At 40.7% G+C, this 23,107-nt stretch overlaps 1 protein-coding gene across 5 annotated transcripts in view; it reads right to left on the reverse strand.

Moving 5' to 3' along the window:
* The window catches only part of CILK1 (ciliogenesis associated kinase 1), a 31,257-nt gene extending 11,864 nt beyond the window's left edge, over positions 1-19,393 (reverse strand). Inside the window, exons 1-12 of one of the 5 annotated variants that reach the window (XR_006101407.1) lie at positions 18,656-19,055; positions 18,197-18,306; positions 16,447-16,464; positions 13,865-14,138; positions 11,771-11,825; positions 10,332-10,453; positions 8,588-8,667; positions 6,462-6,594; positions 5,268-5,366; positions 4,430-4,601; positions 2,134-2,301; positions 946-1,248 (exon numbers count right to left, since the gene is read on the reverse strand). Coding sequence is in view for 4 of the 5 variants with exons in the window: in XM_042445460.1 (XP_042301394.1) it covers positions 946-1,248; positions 2,134-2,301; positions 4,430-4,601; positions 5,268-5,366; positions 6,462-6,594; positions 8,588-8,667; positions 10,332-10,453; positions 11,771-11,825; positions 13,865-13,965 (1,233 nt within the window). In the remaining variant the exon portion in view is untranslated. Of the gene's footprint in view, positions 1-945; positions 1,249-2,133; positions 2,302-4,429; positions 4,602-5,267; positions 5,367-6,461; positions 6,595-8,587; positions 8,668-10,331; positions 10,454-11,770; positions 11,826-13,864; positions 14,139-16,446; positions 16,465-18,196; positions 18,307-18,655; positions 19,056-19,268 lie in introns of those variants that run through there. The other 4 variants (XM_042445460.1, XM_042445459.1, XM_042445458.1 and 1 more) reach the window with 4 other exon arrangements.
* Positions 19,394-23,107: the final 3,714 nt, after the last annotated feature.

Raw genomic sequence — 23,107 nt, forward strand, 5'->3', positions numbered from 1 at the left:
CAGCTCACAACACTAAAAATCAGTACAATTGAAAGCATACAAAAATGGTATATTAAAATAGAATTAAATTATTACAATATTAAAACAAATTACGGTACATGTTAAAAGAATAAAATATACTGTAGTTAAAAGATTAAAATGTTAAAAATACTTTAAAACAATATAACATCCCAGCACATGCTTTAAAAACTTTCTGTTTTAAATGCCTGTCTGATCAAGTAGGTCTTAGCCTGCCAGCAAAAGGACAACAAGGAAGAGGCCATTCTGGTCTCCCTGGACAGGGAACTCCACAGTCTAGGGGCAGCCACAGAAAAGGCCCTCTCTCGCGACCCAACTAACCGTGCTTGTGATGATGGTGGGACTGAGAGAAGGGCCTCTCCTGAGGATTGCAGAGCTCAGGCTTGTTCATATGCATAACTGTTTCTGCTCACACTACAGATTGGATGTATGAGAGAATAGAGAGGGTTGTGAGTGTTTCCAGGACATAATACACTCTTGCCTTTCACCAGGCAAGCAGTAATTCCTTTTTTAAATAAAGGTTAAAGTACAGTACTTACACTGACCCATGGATAAGTCAGGTTTGGGGGGACAGGACTTGACTAAAATTTCTAAACTTATTCATGAGTACTCTAACATCCACTGAGAAAGCCTTCAAAACATACAATAGGCTGAAATTTACGTTATATTAATAAACACTGCATATAGTTTTCAGCATCTGGAGGGGGGAAATGGTTTTCAGTTCTCTTTCTTCCCCTCTAACAGAATAAATAATATCATGATGCAGCTTCTGACAAGTACAATTGGAATAGGTAAACTCTTCCATGCAGGAGAAGTTGGGGGGATGCTGTTCATATAATACAGGTGGCTATTACTACTGGAAATAATAGAACAAGAGAAAATACTCATATTTTTAAAAGAAGCAGCATCTCAAAAACAATGTCTTACCTGTTGAGGAATTTTATTGTGAATATTTGGCAAAGCAACTTCGCTAGGCTTGTCTTCCTTTAAATTTTCACTCACTGAGGAGTCTGTTTTGTATGGATATATCACAGAGTGGGGGGGCTGGTTTTGCTGGAATGGTCTGAATGAAAGGCGAACTTGTGCTTTAGGTGGGGGTTGTGCAGGAGGAATGGGTTTGATGTGGACATGTGCTTTATCAGGAACATCTCTCTGTTGTTTTCCCACCTCCTGAATACAGCGAGAAGTGCCTAGTGCTTGGCCAACCTGAAAATAAGGATATCGAAGTGCCTACAAGCGAATTGAAATATTGATTATTTAAACCACAAAAATCAAGCTAGCAATTGAACAAATAAATCTAAAAATAATTTCCCCTTTCAATACTAAGAATTGTATAAGCATGCCACAATTCCAGGGAAAGCTCAGGGTATGGTAGCATGAAAAATATCTCTATTCTAAGAAGTATCGTGAAGCTGCAAAATCTGCTTAGAACATGTGCTTAAACTAAACTACCTCCTAAAATATCAGAAGGTGGGGTAGGGTGGAGTATTTCCATCTTTTGCATAATTCCTTCTTTCCTTCCACCTATGACTAATAATATCCAAAATTATGCTAAACAGTAAAATTAGTGAGCTACAAATCATGCACACTAAGAACATGGATGAAGAATTATAGGGTTCTTGCCAGTGATGTGTCCAGCCTTCCTTACACTTTCAGTATTGTTACAATGGCTGCTCTATACCAGCTCTTCTGCTGTCATATCAACTCTTCTAGTCATATAAACAACTTGCACCAAGAACAGCTGTTTCAATAATGACAAAACAACTTTCATCTCAAAATGTGGATATCACTGTCATTACTTAGTATTTTCATTAAAAAACTGATAAGGCTACACAAAAACATTTTCTCCCTACCTCTTTTTAAGCATAAAGGCAAAACTAGCATAAACACAAATGTCATCTTCATGTGTTCCTTTTCTAAAGATCATGGATGGATCATGGATATCAACAAATATCCCACTGAATTGGGGACTGATAGTGAAAGAAAGACAAGCAGTGGCTAAACCAGAAATGTCTGGCTCCTTGTTACCCTTTGCAGTTGGAGGTTCCAGGTGAGCAAGTGTGCAATCAGCAAGGGAATGACTTATAAAGATGGGACTCTGAAGCAGATACATACATGGCTTGCTGTTGGTCGCTTTTTGGGGTCCCACTGCAGCATGTCTCTCATGAGCTGTATTGCTTCACTGCTTGCATTAGGGATGAGGGTCTTCAGGTTGTTTGGTACACACTGAGGCCAGCGGAAATTCATAGTGCCTGCAAGCTGGTAGCCTTCAGGCCAGTCGTTCTGGAAAAAGATCAAGGTATACTCGAGTTTAAAGGGATGTATGTGTAGCTACTGAAACCCTGTAAAAGATGTTCTTTCTGCAACACTGTCACATACCTTAATATGTCACATTTTCAAAAATGCAGTACAGTCTGGTTAGGTAATTCATTATCCAGATAGATCTGTTTATATGTTCACAAAATAAATCAGAGATTGGAGTGACTCAAGCAAGTCAATGGGCTTGTCATGTAGTTATTTCTAATCCCAAGAAAAGTTAACACCATGAGAACAATATCTAACATCAGTCAGTCAAGCCAAGTTCCATAAAGAAATTAACAGTCTTTACGTAGTATTTACTGAAACAGTTTTTACACAAAAAGACAAGATAGCCGGGAACCCTGGTATTTTAGTTTGAATGCCTGCAAAGAACTTCCCAGGGAGTGGGAACTAGGGAAATTGCCTGCAACAGAGTACAGTCTTTTCCTAGTCACACTTCCCATGACATTCAAGTAATAGCCAGCTGTCTTTCTCTTTTGGCAGTTTGTCTGACGTTACAGCTGCTTCCATGCTTCTCGTCCTCCCCATGTCCTCCTTTCATAGGAGGGAGGATGTGGGGACTGCCTCCACTGCCAGTTGCTGCCACCTCTTCCTATGGGGCACAGAAGCCAATTACCATTCACACCAGCAGTTGAGGGGAGGAAAGTAGACCCTGCATGGGGTGTGTGTGTGTGTCTACTGCACCTCCCACTTCATGTAGTGGGACAGCTTGAGCTGCCCCTATAGTCAACTGCCCTAAGGTGGCACATGATGATGATGTTTCAGCTGAAAGTTGTTGAAAGCTGAAACTGTAACAAGAAAGCCACATGCTATGAAGCAATTCATTCTCATTGACAGGTGGCTCACGTCACTAAATCATGACTGAACAGTCAATTGAAGATGTACTAACACTTAGACATGGGAGCAGAATCTGATGCTTTACCCAAGCCCAGATAAGCACATCCTCTGCTGCAATTTATTTATACAGTGGGGCCTTGGTATCCACGAACTTGTCATCCATAGATTTGAGCATCCATGGATGGCAAATCCCCATTGTCCCCAATGGCAACGCATGTACATGGCCACACAGCCATAGGGACATCCGCCATTGTCTCTAGTGGCAGTGCATACATGCGGTTGTGCTGCCATTAGGGACAACAGAACTTCACCTGAGTTCCTAGTGTTCTAATGGCAGTGTGGTTGTGTGCATGGGCTGCCACCAGGGAAAATGGAACTTGAGGTCCTGTGGATTTTGGTATCCGCAGGTGGGGGGAGTCTGGAATGGATCACCTGCAGATACTGAGGTCCCACTGTATCTCTATCATGGGGAAAAACTTGTAGCTACATTATTGCTTGGGGAGGGAAATCTACAGCTCTCCAAATGCTGTTAAGACTGGAACTTCCATTATCTCCAACCATGACAGCTGGGGAAGACAGGAGTGAGTGTCCAGATTCATGAACCACAGATTGCTCACTTAACTGTAGATACGCCTTGATAATACAAACCTATCACATATATATGCACGTAAGCCTATGATTTCCTATGTACAGCTAGCTAGCTAGCTCTTTCAGGGATGAAAACATAAATAACAATCCAGTAGCATGATGGGCAAATGTATACAATAACACATGGTATAGCTGGAGTGTAGTGTCTGTAAATGTGCATTGTATTTATGTGACTTGATTTGTTTATGTCATCTGGATCTGCTTTAGTTCCTGTTTTCTATTACTGGCACATTGGAGTCTGGAACAAGCCAACAAGTACATAATAACTATGCCTCAAAGCACATTCATATGCAGAGTAGTTTTCTAATCAAAAACCAAAAAATCTCCTTCACTCCACACAGTGACAGCTACTGAACTCAGCAGTAATTCTGCACAGAATCAAGCTTCACGATAGTCTTGTATTTGCTTTTTCACCCAGACCATCCTTTCTAAAGCATGTTGCTATGTTGCTATTGTCTTTACCACTACAATATAAAGTTGGAGACTGCTTAAAAACAGTAGAACGATAACATCAGTAAAGTAGTACGGGCCAGTGTTGGAGGAAAGAAACAGAGAACATATACATGATTCCATCATACACATTTAAGACCTGGTTCTCCTTAAGTACCTTTTTTGGCGTTCCCAGTACTTGGCAAATCTTGAAAATTGTATCAATTTCACTGGCGCCTGGGAATAGCGGCCTGAGTGTGTAAACCTCTGCCATGATGCAACCAACAGCCCAGATATCAATGGGGGAACTATAGTTAGTGGATCTCAAGAGTACTTCAGGAGCTCTGTACCTGAAAACCAAATATAAGTGAACACCACTGTGCATTTGTAAAATATGCCAGTCAAGATGATTTTAACTGTCTTTTAAATTTGTATTGTAAAGTTTTAAAATGGTTTTATTTGTGAGCCACCTTAAGTCCCTTTCTGGGAGAAAGGCAGGATAGAAATGAAGTAACAAATAAACAAATAAATCCATTAAATAAAAGGAGCATTTGAACTGGACTAAAGTGAACACAACCAAGATCATTCTGTCTTCCTACATAGCAACAAAGACCCTTGAAAATGCTCCCTCCACTGTTGAGTACTGCTTAGGGAAAGATCTGTTTGGATTTTCTCCAACTAATCCAGTGCCTGTGCAAATATAATTAGCCTATGGAAGTGGCTGAATCACTGATAAATATGAAGCACACATATAGAACTTTGAATTTATCATGTCACAACAAAATAAGTAAAGCCAGCTCTACCATTAGGCAAAATGAGGTGGTCACCTCAGCCAGCAGATGCTGGGAGGCAGTAGCAAGATGTTACTGAGTACCACCTGGCCTGGTCTGCACCCACTAAGATAGCCTTGCTACCTTCAGATGCAGTGAATGATGCTTTCTCTTTGCCAACAAAGAAGAAAAACTTATCTGACAATCTAGCTGGCTTTCATATGTAGAACAGGAAGGGATACCAACTTGTTATTGGCCTCAAGCAACACTTCTTGGGCTGGCCTGGATAAATTGCTTTGCCTATATAGACAATTTTGACAGTTCCTGCCAGCAAGCAGAGAAAGGCTAGAAAACAGGGAAGACATAGTGAAGTTATCGACCAACAGCTATCTTTTCCCATCTATCTGCATTTATTTGTTCCTGCTTCTCATCCTCCTCCAAATCATAGGCAAAATAATAGAAAAGGAGAAATAAACAACAAATGATGAAAGACTTCTCCATTGGTGCAATTTGAAAGTCCCGTAGCTTTCTCTTCCTAGTGGTGAAGAAGCCAGCAGAATTCTCAGCTGGGAAAACACTCACATGGTGACTTTGCTTTCACACAGAGGTTGCGGTGTGAACTAAAACTAAGATGATATTTTGGGAACTCAAAATAAATAATCCACATTCACTTAACAGAGTGTCTTAATTTGCCTTTGCTAGTGTATTTTGCCTTCCCTTCATTCATTATCTCCTATGGAGTTATCAAATCTGTAGCTGCTAACTCCTGCATTCTTCCTTAAATTTAATTACTATATTTAACTCCTCTGTTCACTGTATATAAAAAAATAAAGATTCTAGCTCAAAGAACTGCCTCAAAACACATATGTTTTTTCAATAACAACTCATTGAGTGCTTGCAGATTAACTGGTTTGTGTGTGTGGTGTGTGTGTGCAGTAGCATTTCTTGCATTGAGTTGGAGCAGGATCTTCTTTTCTTAGAGAAGAAATATGGCCTGACCAGCTAAATTTATTGGGGTTGATCTAGATTTAGGTGTGTGCCACAGGGTTCACAGAAGTACCCTCCACTCAGTTCTACACAGAGATGTGGGGGACTCTGCTGAGTGGAGTAGGTTATGATACAAATTCCTGAAAATCAAGCAGAAGGATCTTCCATTGGTTGTCCTCTCCCTGATATTTAAGGGGCCACCATCTACCCATATTGCAATGTATCCCATTTTGTAGAGTCCCCTGACTTCTGTGCAGCACTGAGGAAAGGAGGTAAGACCTTAAAAGTCTGCTTTTGTCAATCCTATTTGATGGCTCTAAAACCATCCCATAATAGATGCATACAGTTTAATCATACACATCAAGGAAAAAATTCAGCAAAAAAATATTTAGGCTACTACGTGGGGAAGGTGGGACGTGAGGTAGTCTTCCTGAGCATAATCTAAATCCTTACCATCTTGTGGACACATAGTCTGTATAGGGAGGCCTGGATCTAATTTCCCGTGCAAGGCCAAAGTCTGCTATTTTCACAAGCTCTGGTCCCATGCAAAGGAGGTTTTCAGGTTTCAGGTCTCGATGAAAAAAACCTGGAGTTCAAAACAAAAGCCATCTTTTGGTCATTCTTTTCTTCTATTCTCATTTCATCGTGTACATTTTTATGTCTGGTCTGCAGAAACTTTGACAGCAACCCAGAAGAAAAGAAACCCAATCTTTCCTGTGCTAAGAACAACTTGGTTTGCTGTTGGAAGCCTTTTTATGGTTATAAGAGAATAACACTCTAACCTGGCAGTGACTTCAGCTCAGTGTGCTGTTAAAGGCACCCCGTAGGGGTGAGGGAAAAAATACTGGAAAGTAGTTAATTGTGAGAGGGGCATTTGAACTAGGTTTCACACACTGGAAGCTCTGTTGGCAATGATGACTCAGTGCAAGCTGTTCTGCCACTTAGTAGGCTGCAGAGTTCACTCTCGGTAAAAGAACAGATTCTGGTATTGAATCTCTGTTTAAAATAAATCCCACAAGGCAGTGATTACTAAAGCATCACAGACTCTTCTGTACTTAAATACAGTACTATGCCTAATACTGGAAAGATTTGTACCATATGAGAATGCCTTAAACTGCAAAAGTGCAGAAATAGCATGTGACGTAGTCTTTCTAGAACTAAAGTACTTGAGAAACCAGATTTGGGATTCTGTCTGGGCAATGCTCCCTATATATAGAAGTTTAGTATACAGAAAGAATACAATTCTCTTAGATACTGTATCTTTTTCAAAAATGTAGCAAGTATTATATACATGGCAGACCACCTCTAACCAAATACTGGTAACCTACACAAAGCTTTGCACCCCATGCTGCTTAAAAACATTTGCTACAATCTATTTACACAGAGGCCATTAATTAGAAATAGGTTTTGCACCAAATCATCCCTTCTGTTTTCTCTGTATGAAACTATTTTGAATTCTAGAGGATGTGGGAATAGGTTGTTCAGAGAACAGTAAGGCTCAAGTCGAGTTTTATAACAAGTGACCCTTGACATCTTTCATTCATTGCCATGGCTATTCTACACACCTCTTGATTTAGTGAAGATGTGGACAGAATTTTTTTTTAAAGTATAAAATGCTCTCCTCTAATTATGATTTACATTTTGAGGTAGAAAACATTTCTCTCTGAAACGTATCTTACAGGTAACATATCCTTTTCTCTCTGAAAAACAGAGATGGTAATAAATTATTTCGCTTTCTTCTTTTCCCTTTTTATACACATACAGAAAACAACAACAATAATAATAGTTATATTTTCCATCGTACAGTGAAAACTGTTCAAGGAGTAAAACATCAGTAATTTCATTAAAATATACAGGGATTCTGTATAAGAGGCTAGTAAATACTTAGAATTACACAGAGCTACTGTGGCCTGTATTTGCTTCAGAGACATTAACAGGTCTCGCACTGCACATCTTGTGATATTATCTCTCAACAAGACAATCTTAATAGCTTTCTTTGAACTCTAGAGCAAGCCATAAACCCATAAAAGAACTAGGAGCTCAATTTAACTATAGAAATTGCTCATTCAAATAACCTGGTTTAACATATACCATTTTATGCAGTGCAATCCTATGCATACCTACCCAGAAGTTAATCCTGTAGAGTTCAATAAAGCTTGCTCCCAAAAAAGTGTGCGCAGAATTGCAGCCTGAATTGTTTATCATAGATATTTTTAATAAACACTTTTTTGGATGGGAGTTGGAGCACATGGGAGAGGTTTGTCATTTTAGCCCAATTCTCATTACTTTTTTACTTTCCTGAAAATAGGGATTATGCTGCTAGTCACAAACAGACAAAAAACCGTTGGATTTCCACTGGGTTTGACTTTGGTACTGTGCTAGACATTCTATTTAATGACCAAATTCTCAGCTGGTGAATAAAACTATCATTCAGAAATCAGAGTGGCTAATAAAATAAAAAAGCCAGGGTGCATCCATCTAAGGCTAATCATTTGTAAAATATTTAAAACATTTGTCCACATCTGTTATGCTATTCATGAAGTCACAGAAACGAATCTAAACTTGCAATTAGTTCTTACCATGCTTATGTATGAACGCAAGTCCTTGAAGAATCTGATACATAATATTCCTGACAGTAGATTCTGGAAACAGTTTATTCCTGTATGGGAGAAGTGAAGGAAAGAAGTTTACAGTCACATATAGGGTTTGTTATCTTCAGTTATTTTCATACAGTTGGCCCTTGGTATCTTCAGGGGATCTGTTCTGGACACCCTTGTGGATACCAAAATCCCTGGATGCTCAAGGTTTGTTGTCCCCGAAGGCAGTGCATGTGCGCGGCCATGTCGGCATTAGGACAATGGAATTTCAATGAGGGCCTGTGCAAGTGGCCGCATTACCATTAGGGACAGCCTCTGTTGTCCCTAGTAGTGGTGCAAGCACAGGGCTGTGCTGCCATTAGAGACAAAGGAACTCGTGCCTAATGGCAGCACGGCCGCATGCATGCACCACCACTGGAGACAATGGGGGCTGTCCCTAATGACAGCGTGGCCATATGCACACACTGCAATTGGGAACAACGCAGGCTTGCCATTCACAGATCATTGAATACACAAATGGCAAATTCGTGAATACTGAGGGCTGCCTGTACTTGCTGTTGTTTTGGGCCTTCAAGTTGTTTCCAGCTTATGATGACCCTAAGGCAGAATTTTCTTGGCAAGATTTGTTCAGAGAAAATTTGCCCTTGCCTTCCTCTGAGGCTGAGAGAGTGTGACTTGCCAAAGATCACTCAGCAGGAGCCCATGACCAAGCAGGGATTTGAATCCTAATCTCCAGAATCATAGTTCAATGCTCAAACTGATTCCATTTCTATACTATAGATATGCTACAACAACAAAACAGATGAGGACAGCCACACAAGTTGCAATAATATGTCTTAAACTGCATGCACAATCCAGGGTTGTTAGTTTTTTAAAGTTTTGGTTTCTTTTAAGAATACCGGTATCTTGCTTTACAGCTCCAAGAGGCTCTTAAATGCAACTTATGAAGGATTCTACCAATAAAATCACTAAGCCTAGAATAGAGACATACATTATACAATGTCCTTATAGCAACAAGACATTCAGAAAACATTTCCTGCTCTCATTTCCAAATTTCCCAGTTTTGCCTTCTGGTCATTAGCTGCAGGGCTGCTACCAGCATCTGGCATACTTGGGCATTTGCTTGGGTTATAGCTGGGTCCACTGCTGGAGTTGCTGGTGCTGCTTAGAGAGCTGCTAACATCAGGTATACTCAAGGAGGGACAATGAAATTGGAAAGGCAAAAGCACCAGAAGTCATTTCATTTTATAACCCCCTCAGATTTAGAAGCATCCCTCAGCAGCTCCAGTCCTCCAAGGTGCTCTTAGGTGAGGGAATGGCTCTGCTCTATTCTGCCATAAAACATCATAAACATAATGGGCCCTTGTTATCTGCTGGGTTTTGGTTCCAGAACCCCCCATGGATACCAAGATCTATGGATGCTCAAGTCCTATTAAATACAGTGGCATAGTAAAATGGTTTCCCTTATATAAAATGGCAAAGTCAAGGTTTGCTTTTTGGAGTTTATATATTTTTAAATATTTTCAAGCCATGAATGTTTGATTCAGTGGGTAAATAATCTGTGAATATGGAGGGCTGACTGTATGGCTTTTCATGTAATACAAATGCTGTAATTTTAGATGATGCATGCATATACTTGGTAGCAGACGGAGTTCCAACATACTGTTTAATTATAAACTTAAATTTTAAGAGAACTGTATTTCAACTGTATTGAAAAACAGCATACCTTTCTCTCATTAACTGATAAAGGTTTTCCTTCATGTATTCAAATACAAAGTACAGATTATCATTTTCTCTGATAACTTCTTTTAGTTTCACCACATTGGCATGGTTGAGTTTCTTCAAGGACTGAAACAAGAGAAAACAAAGACTCTGTTGAATGTGTGCCTCAAGGTAAGTGAAAATGCATCCTTGTCCCAGGAATGTAACTGGAGATACTGCTAAATTTAAGTACCTGGCTGTTAAAAAACAGACTCCCAGAGTCAAACATGCACCAAGTTCTTTGTAAGATGCAGGCTGATAAGAATCATGTTTGCACAAACTGTTCTTCAGTAGCAAGAAGGTCCAATTCCCTGAAATAATGTGTGGTGTAGCCCAAGATAGCATCTATCTGTGGACTTTCAACTCAGTTATGCCACCTGCCATATACAAACTTTGGACTGGGAGTGGGAACACACCTTCAGATATTTCTCTTGGCATCATCCTAGACCCATCAACATTCATTACGTGCCACCAATTCAGCTATCCCTAATAACTGGTGATAGGAGCTTCCAATCTGCTCCATCATATAGGGGAGACTGTGAGTGTGCTAGATGCTGGGTAACATTCAACTCATTCTTTTTCACAATAGTCCTACCAGGCTGGGCAGTAGTGTTGCCACAGTCAGAGATAAGATGAGAATCTTGTGCAAACGTAGCCTAACAAATCCATAAATCAGTTAAGATTGGATGACCAACAATGACCACAAAGTAGCATTCTACAGCCATGTGATGCCTACAAGTACAGGCATAAATTGGTTAAAAGTGGATTAAGTCATGTCAGAACTAAGAACTGACGTAACCTTTCCAGAATGATCACATAAACTGAATCCCAGGCCTAATCTGCACAGCAGAAATAAATCAGTTTGTCATCACTTGGCCATGGTGGCCATGGTGCAATGCTATGGAATTCTGGGGTTTCTAAGTTTTGTAAGATATTTAGCCTTCTCTGAAACAACAAATTACAAATCCCAGAATTCCATAGGATTGAGCCATGTCAATTAAAGCAGTGTCAAACTACACTATTCCTGCAATGCAGATTAGACCTCAGATTTCTGTCAGATCCTATTCTTGGAAGAATCAAAATAGAAATAGTTATATGATTAGTCCACAGTATAATTTCCCCCTTTACTTTGGTAGCTCCTCCACATGCTTTTCCTATCTGCTGTTCAGCTGAGTTGCCTAGTTAAAACTACTATTACCAGCTGGCTGCATTTTACATATTCATGAAAGGCTCAAACGCAGCACCAACATTACACATTTCAAGCAATTCAAAGTAACCCTGTACTATTTTCCAGTATCACTTAGACAGGGTAGGCTTTGACACTACACAGTCAGTTAAAAAGAGATGTTCTGATATAATGTAAATTCTTTCTGCTGAGTTGTAAAAGATGGAAGTAACAAATACCTTAACTTCTCGAAGATTCATGCATTCTTCCCAGGAATAAAATTTTCTCTTCATCCTATAAAACATAGAAGAAATTGATATAACCTACATTTTGACACCATTTGGATTCTAGTCTCATTGTGACATAAATCTGGATGAATATACAAAGGTCTATGTTTAAACAGATTGTGTGCGTGTCATGCCTGAAATTTAACATTGGCCCCATACAGACAGGCCAAAATAAAGCTGCTTCGGGTCACTTTGAAGGTATGCTGTTTAACTGATGCATGCGTACAAAGATATCGGAAGCTGCACCAAAGCTGTGCTTCAGTTCTTAGGACTGGATTGTGGCTCTGGCACGATCTTGGTATGCATGCATCATTTAAACAGCATACCTCCAAAGTGACCCAAAGCAGCTTTATTTTGGCCTGTCTGTATGGGGCCAAACTGCACAATTACTTTTGTGTATCTCAAGAGATCTTTGGGCTTGTATTTCTGAAATTATAGCTTCCACTATCACATGGAAACCAACTTCTGATGCTGATGGGATTTTCAACAGCACATTATAATAGTCTGAAGATCTTCTGTTCAAAAGCTGCAGGAGGAGAAATCATAGCACCCATAGGATGTGACCAAACAGTCTTTGAAAGTCATTCTACATGTCAAGCAAGTGCAGAAATCTGAAAAAGTTTTTAGTTCTCAATTTAAACAAACAAACAAACAAACATTATATATATATATATATATATATACATTCTTTATACATATACATTCTTTATTACGGTCAAAGACCAGCAAACAAACATTTATTTTTGTTTTGGATGGCTGAGAAGACAGATGATGATAAAGTCAGAAATGCAAAGGTCCTTGCTGTTCAACGTGCAGGAGCAGAACTGTACAAATTAAGAGAATGGTCTTGAAGATGTTTGGGTTTACTTGCTTTAAATAAGAATACAGGATCAAACAATCCTTATTTCATAGTCTTGTTGAATGTGTTAAATAAGAACCATAGCTTGGAAATGTTACTTTTTGGACTAGGAATGTTTCTGGAGTTTTAGTAATCTGTACCCACTAAAACATGCAGAAAACTGGGTCAGTAAGAAATGGAATAATGAACCAACTGAAGCAAAGTAGAAAAAATAAACAACATTTAGGCACAAGGTCTCTGGGCCAAACATCAAAACTTGCCACGTAAGAAAATAAGCGCTCTCCTTTTTGCGCGCGCGTGTGTGTGTGATGTGCCTTCAAGTCATTTCTGACATTTGACACCACCATTCTGCGCATACAAATGCACCACTGTTGTATTTTTTCTATTTATCCATTTATTGCTGTGTTTTCGAAATATGCTGCAAAAGGTCACACACCGTACACTAACTGCACATTTACTGCAATATTAGTTGAAATCTCATCAGAAGCCATATGGTCAATTGGAGAGATAATATTACCATATGCAGTTGGTTACAGCTAGAGGTTTAAGAATTCTGTGTTTATGCTTGTGCATGTTTGCCTATATATACGCGGAGATGCAATCATATTTTGCAGAATTTATTCTGCCAATAGTCAACATTTCCCATAGTTCTTTGTTAGCCAAAAGGCTATTCAGAACATTGCAGCTCACCCTAAAATCCCACTCACTTTCTCAGATTTCAGAAGGTTTTGCCTGCTTTTTTTGACACATTTCTTATCCTCCAGGCCATAAAAACTAGAAACTTGCTTTAAAAATAAATAAATCAAAAGCTGAGATTTCCAGGAACCTTGATTCCTTCACTATGTTATACAGGACTGTAACAAACACACAACCATTGTTGCAGCCTATCAAACATGATGAAATCCGTACGACATCTAAGTGCAGATGTCCCACACCAATGAGTCAGATTTCCTTTCACAATTGGGTTGTTTGAAACTATAGTCCAGTGTCAGAGCAAGCAATGTTCTGTTTTAAAGTTAAAAACATGTGCACAAACCCAGAACTCAGATAAGCAAAGGCTTTGGATTCCAAGCTGACAGGGGATTCTGGGAGCTATTGTCCAGAAGCCTAATGTTTCTGAGCTCTGCAGGCATATAATGTTTACGGTGCAGTGTTCATACCATCCCCAACACACAGATGTCTCTTACCTCTTAATGGCAATCAGCTCCCCTGATTCATTACTTCTTCCCAGGAGGACAGAACCATATGTCCCATCTCCCAGCTGTTTGATAGTTGTATATCTGTTCATGATGGGTATCCTTCAGAATGCCAATTCATTTCATTTTTTGGGATGCACTTAACTGCAGCAGAAGCATTTCTCCTCAGAGTGAAGCCAGTTTTTCCGATGGCAGCACAAGCACAAAATATCGAGGACTGTACGAGTGTTCTCAGGGCTCATATTTTTCAGGACTGGCTTTTGGTCTGTAAAAATATAGAGAAATTATAACCATTTTTCTAGGCTTAACTGTCTGAAGACAGCCGTCAGTCTGCAGTGTGTCTGCCAATCCTTATCTGTGTTATTCTGGGTCCACTTCAAGATAGGGGATCAAATTAAGGCTAACCCTTGTACAAGGGTGTGTGTCTGCTACCAGCCAATTTTCCACATGAACTATTTGTTGCAATGTAGATTAGCACAATAAAATGATATCGTAATGGTGACAGGCACAAATCCATATGAACTGAAAAGGCTGTCAATTAAAATGACAAGAACTTAGTACAAAAACTTAGGCCGTTCAGTTCAGTACTTTTCATTGACACAAATTTCTCACAGCATCAAAAGCAGCTAAAGATTTTACTTTTTTTCAAGGATTGAGACAGAAGCATGAAGTTGTCACAACATAAAGTAGACTAAAGATTAATCTGATTCTAAGAGACTTAATATACTGGGATTATTAACAAGGCCAGCTGCCCTCAGCTCAGTTACAGAACAGAGATGAAAAAGAGACTGGTTCCTCTCTCTCTCATTTACCATATGTCAATCATATTCTTCATGATTAGGCCAGCTCATTTACAGGAAGGTTGAATATGATCTTAACATCGTCCAAGAACACCACTTCCTTTCTCTTCAGTATTAACAAAAGACATTGCAGGTAAAATGAAATACTTGGAAAATTCACACAGCACATTAGCTTTTCCTCTTGCTACGTGGACTCTATGTCATCCTCCATTATTAAGAGATTAGCCAGAGTTCCTGACCTACAGCAGAGTGGATTTGCTATGTAAGCTGTTTACAAGTTTTCAACATATTTTTTCCGTTGTCACAATGAATTTCATTTACGGAAGTCATACCTTCCTCTGTGTGGCTGAAGGTAGGGTAAGAGCAAGCAAAGAAGTATTTTAGAAATTTTTAAAAACACTAACAAGGTTTAAAGAGAAGGCTGCTAGAACCATAAACTTGCCATCTGCTTCTGAGCAAATGCATACATCATGAAACTGTACATACATACTGTTCTTAACAGACGTAATGCATGCCATTATTTAATTCAGATTTAATTTAAAAATTATGGCCATTACTTATTTGCATATTTTCTTCTAATATTTGTGTCAGCAGAATTGCAGTGTGGTGAAGGGACTTCTCTTCCCTGCAGTCTCATGGTACACTTTAGAGGCCCTGAACAAAGGCTCCAGAGTACATTTTCAGGCAGAGCAGAGGGTTGCAGGTGGGAAATGAGAGGAAAAAACTCCTGTTGCACCTGTGCCACCCTGGATTTAGGCTACAGTGTGTACATGCGTATGGAAGCACATGCAAACAGGCTGGTGTCCAGAGCATGTACAGTGGCTCTTGACACAATTAGAGGCATCCCCGGTAATGAGGGTGAGAGCAGTTTTAACATGGCCACTATGTGTTATGAGAGTCAGTGATTATTTTATTCTGCCAGGACAGAGTGTACGTATTTCTTATCTTCCATATGTTCTTTAAAGTGGAAATCCTCATATCATGAACTATCTGAACATCTATGCTGAGATGCAACTGAACACTGATGGAGCAGAATGTTCTCCACTGCTTGCCTTTGCAACCCTTGTTTGGAATCCCATTCATGCAACAAGGGCTGCATTTGCACTGTAGAAATAACCCAGTTTGACATTGCTTTAACTGCCACGGCTCAATGCTATGGAATTCTAGGAACTGCAGTTTGCTATGGCACCAGAACTCTCTGACAAAGTAGGCTAAATGTCTCACAAAACTACAGATCCGACTTCCATAGCATTGAGTCATGGCAGTTAAAGCAGTGGCAAACTGGATTATTTCTACAGTGCAGATGCAGCCAGTCCCAGAAGCCTCACTGTGGGCACTTCCATGGAGCAGCATTTGAGCACATCTGAGACTCAAAAAGAGCAATGTACATCTCATGTTTAAAGAACCCCCACCAAAATTTTGATAAATGCATATTAGTCACACTAATGTTTGAAGAACGTATTTTAATATTTGAATTCTAAAAGTGCTATAAGGACTTAATATGAAAATTGAAAGGACCATCATCTCTAAATTAAGAAGTGAAAAAGAAGGATTTATCTTCAGAGTATTAAATGCTCAGGTCTTTCTTTCTGGTCCCAAGCAAATTCATTTATTAGAAAGTTAAGGACTATTTGTTTAAATGAAACTTCCAAGTCTTCAAGGAGATCTACCTTAGACCATCCTGGAATATCTAGTACTATATGTGAATCTGAAGAACCTTCAAGTGAAATTGGTTACAAGAAACCAGGGTCTGCTGATTTACACATACTGTACCTTTGAAATAGCTACTGTCTACAGTCAATGCAGGAGAAACAGAGCCCAATCCCATCACAGATATTTGCATCAGGAGGAAATCAGGAGAAATAAAGAAGTAGGTTACCTTCAGGTGAGATATACTTTAGCAAAAATGTAGAACACAATAATCTTAATTAAAAACACAAAAAGCAACAACAACCAGTGCTTTAAGATTCCAGAAGAATTTAAAAAAATTATCGTTGATGTTAGAGAGATACAGTTTTACATAATGAGAACAATGAGTCTTTCACAGTGGAGACTGAAAGGTTTACATAGTCCCACTTTGAATATTCATGTCTTGATAATAGCTGGACTCAGGTATATGGCTGTGTTTAATTTTGGGACTGTACAAACAGCGGCTCTGTGCCACCCCTGGAAGTGCTGAGTTGGGGCAGCCGCATGCCACGCCCCCAACCTGGTGAAAGCAGAAGCCGCAAACCGCAGCTCCTATTTGTGCCCTAGAAGGGGCGCCATAAGGGCCACAGTGCGGCCTTATGATGCCCCTTATGCACATGACGGACGGCATCATGGCGCACACTGTCTGAACGGGCATGCAGTAGGGTTTCTGACCATGTAAATGCTCAGCCCCCGCACAATCCTAGTTTGGGCCCAGGCCGGCACAAATCCAGGCCCATAGTTACCAGTAAGACATTTTACAGCTGAGTAGGAGAATGAAGAGAGATGGGTTTCATATCTTAACTGGAAATTATACATCTAACTGGACTTTTGCAAATATCATCCTTGCCTTACCTGTCTGAAAACAAGTCTCATATCTGTCAGGTGTGGCTACAGAGACAAGCTTTCAGACTTATTTCTGAACTCCAGGCAGGTGCAATTCTGGCTCTTTAAAGAACCCAAGTACAATTTACGATACACCTGCAAAGTATTCAGGCCTACAAAGTACATTATTTGACAGCCCTCAGGGAACCAGCTAAAACAGGAGGTTACTTGAGACCCCAGACTCTCCCTTCCATACATAGCAAACGGGCTCTATTTGGCTTTATGTGTCCCAAGGCATATTTAAAATACCCCCTTCCACCACATACTGTGAAGATGAAGAGATGGTCTCCTACTCATGATTTTGATATGGCAACATGAAGTATTCTTGCTTTGGAAGCATGCAGAAGAGAGTCAGACAAACACATACTGTTCTAGTAGAATTGCTGAACTCAGTATTCCTTAATGAAAAACTCTTTGGGTAACTTATGCCAGACAAATCTTTCAACCTATTATTCTCAAACCTATTTATTTTATGTATCTAGTACGTTGGAAAGAGAAATAGCACCTTTCATCGTAATCATCACAAACTGGAGAAACTTAACTTAAGTTTTAGAGGACTGATTTTAAATTCTTCCTCTGAGACCCTTTCAAGTATTTTCTAAACAATGATGCAAATCTGACCACTAAACCATGTAAATTTATATCAATATAGAGTACAATTTGCACTATATACAAAAAGATAACATCTAGATAGATAAATAGATAGATAACATGTTCTAAAATTAGTAACAACTTAACAGAATACTCTACTGTTAACTACTGTTATTCTGGATACCTACAGCATTTTGAAAAAATACAAATACTAAATTTCTTTTAAGAAAAACATGTTAGTATTAAAGAACATAAAATCCAATTTTAGATTTTAAAAAAATATCAGCTATCTTCAAAGTACCGTCAACAAATCACATCCGAAAGCCACACTATGTAAAAGAAGATGAAGCAAACTCACAATTATTTTTGTGTCTTCCCCACAGAACCTATAGGGCCTATGTACCGTTCTACGTAATGAAAATGTTCTTGCATGCTGCGAATGTTAGGCCTCTTCTAGCAGCATCTAAACTTTGGAAAGAAAAAAAAATGTCACTAAGAATCAAGATGTAAACAACGCACAAAGTTTCCACCCTCCTTTTGTTTCTTAGCCAGGCCCGGAAACATGACTCAAGTCCTGAGGATCCTGGACATTAAACAAAATCCAAGGATTAGCCTGATTTGCTAAAGCTTCCTCAGATCTGTCATGTCTGGAGGATGATATCTTCAGCCCCTGCCAGTGCTCCAGAGGAAGTCCATTTAGGTCCACTCTCTTCTGCCTTTTGGGAGCTTACATGTCTTGCAATTGGGGAAATCCAGTCTTTTGTTAAGTGGGGAAGAAAACATTGCATCAAAAATGAATTGCAGGGCCAATACAAACCATGCTGGTAGAAGTCATAGATTCTTCCATCATTAGGAAGCCACAGTTGAGACAGACTCAGTGCAATCGGATGGGCAAGGAGGAGGTTTCCGCCACCCAGACAGAAAAAACACACACAAAAGGAAAAAGACAGCCACATCACAGGGACAAGCAGGAGCTTTCCCTGGTGAAAAAAGCTCAGAGGCTCCCTCTAATGGACTTTGGGAAGGCAGGCCTGGAATATGTACAAAAGTGGCCCACGTTCTACGCAGACATGCAAGATGTTCAGTGCAAACAAGCTGAAACATATGGCAAGGCTTACTGGGGTTTAGCCCCTCAGTGGGGTTCAAACACAGCATTTAACTAAGGTATATAAGAACAACAGCAGAGTGACAGTTGTTGAGCTGAGTAACTCCTGTCAACATAGAGTGGCCTTGAAGGAATAACTCTCAGATCCAGGACTACTGGCGGTGCAGAGAAATATAATCACACGCCAAATCCACAAAACACTGATACCTTTATTGGATAAATTGAAATGCATAAAATGCATGTTACAAGCTTTCAAAGCTCACTAGCTTCTTCATCAGGGAAATACGTTATTATGCAGGAGGGGGAAAATACGTTAGTCACAAACCTGCATTTTGTGAAGATGTGGCTGTTTTCAGTTCAGGTGGTATTGGAGAGAAATCAATGCAAGCAGCCGCTCTCCTCCTCCTGGCCATGTGCACACTCTAGCACATAAAATAAAATTTAAATCCCATTAGGAAGGCAAAAAGAGATGCTCCTCTTGAGATCCAGGGACCAAAACACACTGCAGAAATAATCCAGTTTGAGACCACTTTAACTGCCCTGGCTCAGAGATGGGGAATCCTGGGAATTGTAGTTTATGGTGGCACCAGAGCTCTCTGACAGAGAAGGCTAAATGTCTCACAAAACTACAATCCCCAGAATTCCCTAGCATTGAGTCAGGGGCATTTAAGATGTCTCAAACTGGATTATTTCTGCAGTGTGTTTTTGCCTCAGTCAGATCAATTTGAATTGTTTAGGCAAGCTTAAACCTCACAACACTCACTGTAAAACAAACTGAGCACTACATAGTATCTACAGCTGAAGGGTGACATTTATGTATACACCATCAATGGAGCTCCAGCTTGGTTAGTGGTTTGAGCATTGGACGACAACTCTGGAGATCAGGGTTCGAATCCCCGTTCAGCTATGGAACCCCACTGGGTGACCTTGAGTGAGTCATACACTCTCAGCCTCAGAAAACCTCATGACAGGTTCACCTTGGGGTCGCCATAAATCAGAAACAGCTTCAAGGTGTATTACAACACCATCAATACCACCCTGGATCAATCAATGACCAGAATTGAGACTGAAGCAAAGATGTAACTCTGAACATTAAAGTGAGGTTCATCCAAGCTACTGTATTACCCATCACCATGTACAGGTGTGAGAGCTGGACAGTGAAGAAAGCAGATAGAAAGAAAATCAACACATTTGAAATGTGGTGCTGGAGAAGAGTGCTGAGCATACTGTGGATAGCCAGAAAGTCAAACAAATGGGTACGAAAGCATAACAGGCTTGTGTTCTCCCTGGAAGCCAAGATGACCAAACTGAGGCTGTCATACTTTAGTCACATTGAGATGGCAAGTGATTCACTGGAAAAGAAATGCTAGGAAAGGTAGAGGATAGCAGAAAGCAAGGAGGCACAGCCCTGCGCCTACAGGACCTGAGCAGAACAGCTGAGGACAGAGAGGCTTGGAGGTGTCTCACTCATGCGATCTCTATGAGTCGAAGTTGACTCAAAGGCAGTTAACAAACACCGCTTGGCTTAGGCTAGCCACTGGAAAGTGCAGACTGAAACATCTAAAGTGACCATGGCTGCTTCAGCAGAATAAGAAAAGATGATGGGAGTCTTCCCATAGGGATTTACAAATTAAGTCCAGTAGAGGTAGGAGGAAAGTGGAGGCAAAGAGATGGAGATACATTTACAGTCTGTCCTCCTTATCCACAGATTCTTTTAGCCAAGGATTCAAGCATCCATGGTTTGAAAATATGTGTGTGTGTGTGTGTGAAACCAGTGGGGTCCCACAGGGTTCTGTCCTGGGCCCAGTGCTATTCAACATCTTTATCAATGACTTGGAGGACAGAATTGGGGGCATAGTTATCAAATTTGCAGATGACACCAAATTAGGAGGAGGAGCTAATGCTTCAGAGGACAGGATCAACATTCAAAATGACTTTAATAGATTAGAAAGCTGGGCCAAAGCTAACAAAATGGATTTCAACACAGAGAAATGTAAGGCACTGCACTTAGGGCGGAAAAATGAAATGCACAGATATAGGATGGGGAACACCTGGCTGAATGAAACTACGTGTGAAAGGGATCTGGGAGTCCAAGTAGACCACAAGTTGAACATGAGTCAACAGTGCTATGCAGCAGCTAACAAGGCCAATGCGATTTTAGGCTGCATCAATAGAAGTGTAGTGTCTAGATCAAGAGAAGTAATAGTGCCACTATATTCTGCTCTGGTCAGGCCCCACCTAGAATATTGTGTCCAGTTCTGGGCACCACAATTTAAAAAGGACATTGAGAAACTGGAGCGTGTCCAAAAGAGAGCGACTAAAATGGTGAAAGTTCTGGAAACCTTGCCCTATGAGGAACGACTTAGGGAGCTGGGGATGTTTAGTCTGGAGAAAAGAAGGTTAAGAGGTGATATGATAGCCCTGTTTAAATATTTGAAGGGATGTCATATTGAGGAGGGAGCAAGCTTGTTTTCTGCTGCTCCAGAGACTAGGACCCGGAGCAATGGATGCAAGCTGCAGGAAAAGAGATTCCACCTCAACATTAGGAAGAACTTCCTGACAGTAAGGGCTGTTTGGCAGTGGAACAAACTCCTCCGGAGTGTAGTGGAGTCTCCTTCCTTGGAGGTCTTTAAGCAGAGGCTGGATGGCCATCTGCTGGGGATGCTTTGATTTGGATTTCCTGCATGGCAGAATGGGGTTGGACTGGATGGCCCTTCTAGGGGTCTCTTCCAACTCTATGATTCTAAAAAGCAATCCTTGATTTTTGTCATTTATTTTTTTGTGGGGTTTTTGGGCCATGAGGCCATGTTTTAGAAGGGTTTATTCCTGAAACGCCAGGAATAAACTCTTCCAGGAAATAGCCTTATAGCCTGAAAACCCCACAAAAAAGCATGGATGCTGGCCATGAAAGCCTTCAGCTTCAGATTGGACACCATTTTATTATCCATTACATTTAACGGCACTTGAGCATCCATGGATTTAGGTATCGTTGAACCAACCCCAGCGGACAGGAAGGGCCCACTGTAGTTCAGTTCCATTTACCATATATATATTCAACTATAAGTCAATCTCATATATAAGTTGAGGTCAGGTTTTGGGGCTGAAATTATGGATTTTGATATGGCCAGTGGATAAGTGGAGGGTAAAACTTAAGGGGGGTGTAATGAAGGCTGCAAAAGATGAAGCAAAGGAAACCAATGCCAAATAACTTACAAAATGTGTAACTATTTGTATTTATACTAAAGGCTAGAGGATGAGAGTAGAAGGGAGTGAAGTGCTTCCAGGGCAGATCAAACTCTTGCCTTTCACCAGGGGGGGATATATATATATATATATATATATATGAATGATGTAAATGGGGCTTCCTTCCTGTCAGCCGTGTTTAGAGCCGCAGCCTGAGACTCCTGGTCTGTGTACATTTTTGAGAACATCCCCTGACTTTCCCCACTGGAATAGCGCTCCGACATCCATTCCTCCAGGGCTGGGAAAGAAGCAGGGAGAGCGGGCTGGACTCTGCCCGACCGTTCTGCCTTTGGCTCGTGGTGGTGATAGCAATACCTGTGAGACTGAATGAGGATGGCCCTGTGGACAAGGGCGCCTCGCCAGAGAGGCAGGGATAGCGAATACATTTAAATACATTAAAGCGTAACTCTTTTGTGTGTGTGATATCTGTAATTGAAAGGTATGGTTTTAACGAACAGTCCTTTTCTGCCGCAGCTGTTGCCGTTACATTCCGCGATGTAGGCAGACTGAGAATTAGGATTTAGGACTCTCTTGAGGAGAGACTGATCCGTTACTAAGGCGCCAGTGACGTCACTGGGGCTCAGGGAAGCCATTTGCTCGAGTTCAGCAATTAGAACCTCCGAAGCACGCTCCCCTTCCTTCCAAACTACAAGCTCCATGATGCACCGCTGCCACGCACGCGACGTAGCAGCCCCGACCAATCAGGGCGCAGCGAGCGCTTAGAACGCTCCCGGCCTCCATTACTAAGGCGCCGGTGACGTCACCGGAGCTAACGGCGGCCATTTGCTCGACGTCAGCAAGAAGAGCCTCCTCCGAAGGAACGGCAGCCTCCCCTTTCTTCCAAACTACAAGCCCCATGATACACCGCCGCGACGCATGTGACGCGGCAGTTCCGACCAATCAGGGCGCAGCGAACGCTCA

The sequence above is a fragment of the Sceloporus undulatus genome, chromosome 1 (assembly GCF_019175285.1).
Source record: "Sceloporus undulatus isolate JIND9_A2432 ecotype Alabama chromosome 1, SceUnd_v1.1, whole genome shotgun sequence".
In the NCBI taxonomy this organism is placed as follows: Eukaryota; Metazoa; Chordata; class Lepidosauria; order Squamata; family Phrynosomatidae; genus Sceloporus; species Sceloporus undulatus.